Source organism: Chiloscyllium plagiosum, unplaced genomic scaffold (assembly GCF_037043375.1).
Source record: "Chiloscyllium plagiosum isolate Xiang-an unplaced genomic scaffold, Cpla_swu_hap1 HiC_scaffold_8, whole genome shotgun sequence".
Lineage (NCBI taxonomy): Eukaryota > Metazoa > Chordata > Chondrichthyes > Orectolobiformes > Hemiscylliidae > Chiloscyllium > Chiloscyllium plagiosum.
In genome coordinates, this window is record NW_028270146.1 from 61,365,925 (window position 1) to 61,374,743 (window position 8,819).

Sequence of the window (8,819 nt, forward strand, 5' to 3'; positions counted from 1 at the left end):
AGCCCCCAATGGGACGTTAATAAAGCCACTCAATGTCCAAGAGACATTTTGCAGATTTCTATTGAGCAACTTTATGATTGAGCTTTTGATTTATTAAAAGCCTTTGAATAACATTACAACCGCTTTGACCATTTACTCTATTGAAATATATTTTCCTACTCGTCACAGCATTTCAATCTCAAAATGAAGCTGAAGCTCAATACCCTGGACAATACAGGACAAGTTATATGGTTAATTTAATCTGGCTTTGTATTGTCCAGGCAGTTTCTGGGTTATGAATGGTTCTGTGCTTAAGTCCGTTCACAAATTGATTTGTATTCAAGTCTGAATACAATGTAGGACAATATAAAGTTGCTGCTCGTAAGTACAGGAAATGTTAATATGTTGGACGTTTATAAATTTGGGACCCTTATACAGCCAAATATTATAATAACTTGTGGGCGGCGCGGTGGCTAACACTGCTGCCTCACAGCGCCAGAGACCCGGGTTCAATTCCCGCCTCAGGCGACTGACTGTGTGGAGTTTGCACATTCTCCCTGTGCCTGCGTGGGTTTCCTCCAGGTGCTCCGGTTTCCTCCCACAATCCAAAAACGTGTAGGTTAGGTAAATTGGCAATGCTAAATTGTCCGTAGTGTTAGGTGAAGGAGTAAATGTAGGGGAATGGGTCGGTGTGGACTTGTTGGGCCCCGAAGGGTCTGTTTCCACACTAAGTAATCTAATCTAATCTGATTTATTGCAAAGCAAAACCAAATGCATCACAGTTGGACAATGTACTTTATTGTTCTCCAACACTTCTTAATTAAATAAAACTAAATTAAACATTATAAATAATTTTGGCAGATTTGTCAGTCTTAGACTTATCAAATTAAAATCGTACAAAACGGAAATCTAATTTATCTAGTAGTAAAATATAATTATGCATATTGGGTTAACAATTATTAAATGTTAGTGATTTAATTGAAATGTCAGGTTATAGCAGTTAAATGTTTGTGGTGATACTAGAAGGCAGTGATTTACAGGTCTATGTTTTCAATACATATTCTGAGGTTCAGATTAATAACTTCAATAGCAGCATGAGTATATTGTGATTTAAAGCCATTAGAGATATTTTGCAGACCAGCATGCTTGTCTGCTTACACTGTACAGTCTCAATTAACATTGCATAGAGTTTCATTGCATGATGCACTTAAATACAATTAATAGAATAAGCACCTTGTTCAGACTGAAATATCACTTTTGATTTACTCAGCATGAAACATTTCTAGTGTGAAATACATAATTGGTTCTAAACTCATTGTACATTTAACTCATGATTAACCAGTTACTAAACACATGACAAACTTAATTATACCAAAATAATTCAATGCCCTTGAGATATTAAGATTCAGATTAAGAATGCTGAATTGCATTTGGGAAGAACGGAGAGTTAAGAATTAACATTATCAAAATACCCCTTTGTTTTTCTTAGCGGAGCAGAAACCCATCTTTCAGATCGTCATCATCTTCCACGTAAAAACTTGCTGTTCCTGTATAATATGCTTGTCCTGCTACTTCCACTATAACAGCTTTGAAATCACCACATTTAGTTTCCTGTAGAAGGAAAAAAGACTATTTTTATCAGTCTTTTTTATAATATTGCACACGGTTGGCACATAATATACAGAAGCTACCAAATAAATATAACTGGACAAATGTTGCTGAAGTCTGTGCTATATACAAAGCTTTTACTATCATGCAGACACTAATACAAAACTATCAAAAAATCTTTGGTTTTGATCAGTTTTTAAATATTTCTTAATAGTTACTTGTCCATATTAATTCAAAAATTTTTTAAACGATTTTTTTAAAGTGGTAGCTTTCTGTTTCTGAACTGAATATGCTGGTTATAATTCTTTAGATTTTTAAAATATATTCACAGGAGGTGGACTAAGAGAGAAAACAACCTCTGACCCATTGTTCTACCATCCATCTCCAAACCCCTTTCCTCAGGACTGTTTTTTTTCATTCATAAATGCTTTCTCTCAGTACTTTTTTTTTATTTCCCCCATCACCTGTGTTACTTTTCACCTTTATCCACCACTACTAAATGCCTGTATTTTCCAGTTAAATTATCACGTTAATGTGGAAAGTCCATAAAGGTCTGTGCAATAAACTAAAAGTGAGGGAAGGGAGAGGGGGGCAAAATCAAAAAGGAGTTTAGATATATTAAACCAATTTCAATGAAAGGGGGATATGGAAACAGTCAAATTCTGCTGCACCCTCAATTCAGTTCCCTGATCAATAAGAATCCACCTGCGAGTCTGAGAATTAAGATTGACAGTTAAACTGGTTTCTGCATCTCCATGTCAATTATGGCACAAACAATCTCCAGCCTCTCTCGTGCCATATAAAACGTGTCTCTTAATTCCAATCTGTTTCTTGTAACCTAGTTCTGATAAGTGTAAGACAGAAAGCTTCAGGAAATGAACTTTCTAACTTGTTCTAAGTCTTTTCTCTGTTATTTTAATGATGCAGACAGAACATTAGTGAAGCACACCATACACAACAAATTGATAAGGAAAGATAATTTTGTTTTTTTTTAATTCAGATGCATTTCTGGGCTATATAGTAGTTATTAACTTAGACAGATACTCACCTTTAAGTGGAGGAGTAGACAGACCCAAGTTTTTAAAGTGAGCTAAGTATAATGGTGACTAAATGTGATTAAATTTGAAAGTTAGTTTTAAAAAAAAAAGACGGTTGAATTGTCTCAACTAATATTACATAACTTAATACTGATAACAATTCTTGGTAGTGAAATGGAAAACTTTTAACCTGTTTGCACACGTACAGTGGAAATGGAACAATACTATCTTTGGGTGCCACATTGATGGAAACTGCATTCTGTTTGCTACTTAAGCTGGATCATTCTGTAATATTTGTAAACTTACTTTACTGTTGATATTTGGTACTATAAACATTAAGGAATATTTAAAATAATTTCAAAAATCAGAAGGATTAATTGGAAGAAAAACTCTAGTAATTAAAAATGAAATTTCCAATAAACATTAATTTCTGAAGCCGAAATTAATTTCTACAACTTGTGGTGAATACCATATTTCTGTAATTTCCATACATAGTAGGTATAGATTATTGGCTCTTGATATTTACAGAAAAGATAAATGCAGCTAAGCATTATGACTTGGGCCAAAATAACTAATTGGGTTTCAAAAAGCAACAATATTGATAATATGTCAATTACCTCTACAGCTTTTGCTGTGAACAGCGAACTCGTTGGACCACTCTGAAATGTCCTCATTTGATTCAGGGGAATCAATCCTTTGTGGTACTGCAGTGCAATACGAGCAGTCACACCTGAGCCACAAGGACTTCTGTCAACCTATAAGTTACACAAAAAGTGTTTAAACTGTTCTTTATGCATGAAATGTATTTGACTGGGAATTGGTTAGCTCAGTTGATTGGACAGCTGGTTTAAAACAGTGATGCCAACAGCATGTGTTCAATTCCTGCACTGGCTGAGGTTACCATGAAGAATTCTTCTCAATCTCTCCCCTTACCTGAGGTTTGGTGACCCTTAGGTTAAACCATCATTCTAATGACAGCGCAGCCTTATGGTCCAGTAGAACTATGGCAACTTTTAATTTGATTTCAGCCATTAAACCGATTGATATTTCTCAGCTGAAACGATGAACAGGTTATTTTGAGTTTGTAAATCTAAAAAGTATTCAATGTTGATAGAAAACATTGCAAAGATGGAGGTGGAAGTTCCAATTATTGTCTAATTAGTACACAGCTCTATTTTAATCATAGCTCTGTGTTTTCAAGAGTTGCTCCAGTGCATGTGAAAATGTTCCCTATAATGGATTCTCCTGGAGCTGTGGTAAAGTCCGACATTTTCAAAATTATCAAATTTCAACTGAGCTTATCAATTCCATTTATACATAAAAATGAGAATATTTTGAAGAAGCTTGGATAGATACTTTCTTTTCCCTTTATTGCACGAAGAATGTCATGTTCAATTTGATTAATGAACTTGAATTGTAAATTGATTTTCCTAAAAAGAAACAAGTTTGAGAATTTCAAAACTGAAATTCAAAGATTTTATACCACTTTATATTTTGCAATTGGGTTAAATGAAATGACTAGAGATCATAAGTTTATTTTAATAAATTTTACTCAGTTATTTTGCCTACCTGAGCATCTGCAAAAACACAGATATTTGCTGTTGGCTCTTCAGAAAATGCATCCTTTCCATCAGTTAATATAGTCCCATAGAGAAAAGCAAGGTCTTCACTGTCAGGATGGTGGAACTTAACCTGTTACAAAAATAAAGCAGGATTTGATATTAACCTTTTGAATCAATTGTAATACTTGTTTTTTGGTAGATACCAGCTGAAAGTCTATTTTAATAGTTAAGTATTTTCAAACGTAATTACTTCTCAGAATCTCAATTTGAACAGACAACCGTTAATCAAACTACTATTTGGTATGAAAATAGTTAAACACTCAACCTGACAGTAGGAAATTGGATATTCTTCACAGAGGACAAGAGTGAATTCTGACCAAACCATTGGTGGGTAATGCTCACAATATAAAACTCTTTTACACGTTAGCTTACTAGATCAGAAGTAAACTAATCAAAGTCAAATACATGCCCTCTGTAATATTTTTAATAATAAAGAAAATCATAAGCTAGGTAACTTATTTTCCTAATTTTGAATTCTCCTCCACACACCCTGGAGACTGAGTAAGAATACAGCTCTTGAAAGGTGGAGGGACTTTTCCCTCCAGAACTGACCTGCCAAAGATATAATCTGTTAATAGTATTGCTTGGTGTATAAGGAGTGTTTCATTTGGTGGACTACTACATGCTATTGATGGACATATGTTCCAGTCAGTTGTGAAATGGAATGAACTTGTATAAAACTGCTGAATTTTGAAATTAATACATATCAGCAATAGACTCCACCTTCAATTTACAGGGTTTTGTTTGGAATTTTGTTTTGCTTGAATCTCAAAACCACTACATATGTTCTAACTTGTGATTTGATACAGCACTTCCAGAGTTCTAGAGATGCTCACAGCAACATTCTAAACCTAACTGGAAATTAATCTATTTTTGGCAGGAAACAGAAGTGATGTTTGAACAACAGCTTGTAATGGCAACCAGTACCTAGTTCACACTTATTAGCCACAAAATGTATGTGATTATAAATGAAAGAGTACATCGGTCATAGAGTTAACTTGGATGCCAAATTGGAAGGGTGAAGGCTTGTCATAATTAACTTCCAGATGGTTTCCTTCATTAACATGAAAGACATCAATACTGATGCAGGGGCATCATAGAGAACTATACCTTTAGAGATAGCACAGGTTTGTCAGATAATAGCAAATTAATTTGCATGCAAACTCCTGACCATTAATGCAATGGAACACAGACTAGTCAACTGACTAGGCCGAAATGGAGATCAGTGCAGAGAAGTATAGTTTGGGAAAAACTATTCTGAACTGATACTGACCTTGAGTTAATAATATCAACTTTATTTTTATATCTACTATAGCTTCAACTTTTATTAATTAGGAGACTGAAAAAATTAATCCTGATGCAAATAGCGTAACTCACTTCAAAATACGTAAGTACTGTCTTTAAGGCTTTATGGGATATTCAGGAAACATTTTAACCAAATCCTAGATTCAAAATCTGAGGTTATTATCCCAGGTTTGCAAGGTTGCCAGCTAGGGAAGTTATGCCAATTCCAAACCACGTGATGGATCTGCAACTGTCAGATCTTCTTGTTGAGCTTCCATCAACTTTCTGATCTGGAAAGGCTGAATATAAACAGCAGGTTTCAAACAAGGTTAGATCACATGGATTACAGGGAGAACTAGCCATATGGATACACAACTGGCTTGAAGGAAAAGACAGGGCTATGGTGGAGGGTTTCTTTTCAGACTGGAGGCCTGTCTGGTGTTGTGTGCCACAAGGATCGGTGCTGGATCCACTGCTTTTCATCATTATATAAAATGAATTGGATGTGAACACAAGAGGTATAGTTAGTAAATTTGCAGATGACACTAAAATTGGAGGTGTAGTTCTCAGTCAAGTTCTCAACTCTGTTGTATCGGAATACAATAGGATTTTAATCAGGTGGGCCAATGTGTCAAGATGTGGTGGACGGAGTTTCATTTAAATAAATGTGAGGTGGTGTTTTGGAAAAGCAAATCAGAGCAGGACCTATACACTAAATGGTAAGGTCCTGGGGAGTGTTGCTAAACCGAGAGCGCATGGAATGCAGGTTCACAGTTCCTTGAAAGTGGAGTCTCGGATAGATAGGACAGTGAAGAAGGTACTTAGCATGACTTTCCTTTATTGGTCAGAGCATCGAGTATAGGAGTTGGGAGGTCATGTTGCGGCTGTACAGGGCATTAGGCCCCCATTTTTGAAAAATTGTGTGCAATTCTGGTCTCTTTTATCAGAAGGATGTTGTGAAACTTGAAAGGTCATCATTGTTGAAAGATTTGAGCTATAGGGAGAGGCTGAATAGGTTGGGGTTGTTTTCCCTGGAGCGTCAGAGGCTGAGGGGTGACCTTATAGAGATTTAGAAAATCATTAGATTAGATTACTTACAGCGTGGAAACAGGCCCTTCGGCCCAACAAGTCCACACCGACCCGCTGAAGCGCAATCCACCCATACCCTTACATTTACCCCTTACCTAACACTACAGGCAATTTAGCATGGCCAATTCACCTGACCTGCACATCTTTAGACTGCGGGAGGAAACCCACGCAGACACGGGGAGAAAGTGCAAACTCCACACAGTCAGTCGCCTGAGGCGGGAATTGAACCTGGATCTCAGGCGCTGTGAGGCAGCAGTGCTAACCACTGTGCCACCCACTATGAGAGGCATGGATAGGGTAAATAGACAAGGTCATTTCCCTGGGGTAGGGGAGTCCAGAACTAGAGGGCATAAATTTAGGCTGACAGTGGAAAGATCTTAAATGGACCTTGCAGCAACTTTTTCATGCAAAGGGTGTTGAGTGTATGGATTGAGCTGCCAGAGAAAGTGGTGGAGCTGGTACAATTACAACATTTAAAAGGTATCTGGATGAGTACATGAATGGGAAAGGTTTAAGAGGGATATGAGCCAAGTGCTGGAAAATGGACTGGATTAATTTAGTATATCTGGTCAGCAAGGACGGGTTGGACTGAAGGGTCTGTTTCTGTGCTGTACATCTTTATGACTATGTTCATTAATATCAAAAGTTTTGGCATTCAGTTAGGTTTATAAGGTCTAATTTCAGTATAGTTATTGTCAGGAGTGCATAATGTTATGGTTTAATTTGTTCCACACAACTAGTTGACATAGGAGGGATCTGCACTTCCATATGGGGTGCAACTTAAATTTGCAGAGTTTCTTAGCCACTGCAGAAAACAAAGGCACAGAAAGCATTTATAGTCAGAGTACAGAAAGGTGCAATACTGATTAGACAAAACAATATTTGGCTCCTTTACATACATGTGTTTTCACAGTATTAGTGACAGATACTGCTGCATTTACAAGATCCTGGGTCTTGGAGGAACAAACATCTAAACCAAAACGATCTGCGCTCACAAATGCATAAAAAGCACCTCCATATGCAATATCCACTGCAATCTTCCCAAATCCTTGTACATCAACAGTAACATCTGAAAGAGAGGAGAGTAAACTAGTACTGTATGTTGTTTGTATGTGTAGGTACAATAGCTCTGAATTGTGCCATCCGTAAATGCAAAAGGTATAGCTAATGGCTTGGAGATCTACAACAAAGAAAAAGGCCTTTTGTGTTGGTCAAAATGCAGCACCAAACTATTCTAATCCCGTTTTCTTGGCTCGTGGCAACGTCTAATGGCAAGTGCGCATGTAAATACTTAATGTTACGATGCGTTGAATGTATTTCCAGGCACCTGCAGCTAAAAGCGCCAACTGGATGAACTTGTCAAAATGTTGAAAGATAGTACTTTGCACCTGTGGAGGGAGTGACCGTGTTCAAGGTGTTCTGTTCTGACAGTCATTGACCTCAAAGATTAAAACCTGTTCTTTCTCCGGATCAGCCCAGTGTGTTGTCTTTTCATCGCTAGTTCAGAGTTCCACTGGTGCGTTTTGTTTAAATTCACTTTAATCTCGGACAATGCAAACCCTGCTGCCTGTGTAGCCACAGGCGATGGTGCTGAACCTCCAGCCCCGGCTCCTGTCTCTCTCTCTCTCTCTCTCACCTGTAGCGAATACGAATGCGGGGACGCTGTGGAAGCGGACCCTCCCGCTCTTGCCCTTGTCGTATTGCACGAAAGCCCGGACTAGGCCGCAAGGGCAGTGGATGTTGACCTGGGTTTCGGGGGAGCTGGGCTCTTTGATCAGGCCGTAGTCCAGGGCGAAGCGGCCGAGGGCGAGCACGGCGTGCCCGCACATGGTGCTGTAGCCCTGGTTGTGCATGAAGAGGACGCCGAGGTGAGCGTCCGGCCGCTCGGAGCCCACCAGCAGCGCGCCGTACATGTCCTTGTGGCCGCGGGGCTCGAACATCAGCCTCCGCCGCAGGCCGTCCAGCCGCTCCCGCACATAGCGCCGCTGGCTGAGGATGTCGCCCGCCGGCACCGGGGGGAAGCCGCCGGTGATGATCCGGAGCGGCTCACCGCCCGTGTGCATGTCCAGCACCGAGAGCACGGAGCCCGACCCCAGCGGCTGTCCCACTGGCTCCATCCCAACCCGGGGAGGACAGGGCAGGGGGCGGGGTCACAGCTAGCCCCACCCCAACAGGAAGTCAGGTGTCGATTAGCCCACAG

General features: G+C 39.1%; 1 protein-coding gene across 1 annotated transcript; it reads right to left on the reverse strand.

Annotated features, from left to right (window-relative positions):
• Nucleotides 1–755: 755 nt before the first annotated feature.
• l3hypdh (trans-L-3-hydroxyproline dehydratase) lies at nucleotides 756–8,751 on the reverse strand. The gene is made up of 5 exons (XM_043697785.2): nucleotides 8,256–8,751; nucleotides 7,519–7,688; nucleotides 4,194–4,316; nucleotides 3,242–3,379; nucleotides 756–1,590 (listed from the first exon to the last, which is right to left on the reverse strand). Exons 1-5 carry the CDS (start codon nucleotides 8,734–8,736, stop codon nucleotides 1,465–1,467), a joined length of 1,038 nt encoding a protein of 345 aa, XP_043553720.1. The 5' UTR covers nucleotides 8,737–8,751; the 3' UTR covers nucleotides 756–1,464.
• Between the last annotated feature and the right edge of the window lie 68 nt (nucleotides 8,752–8,819).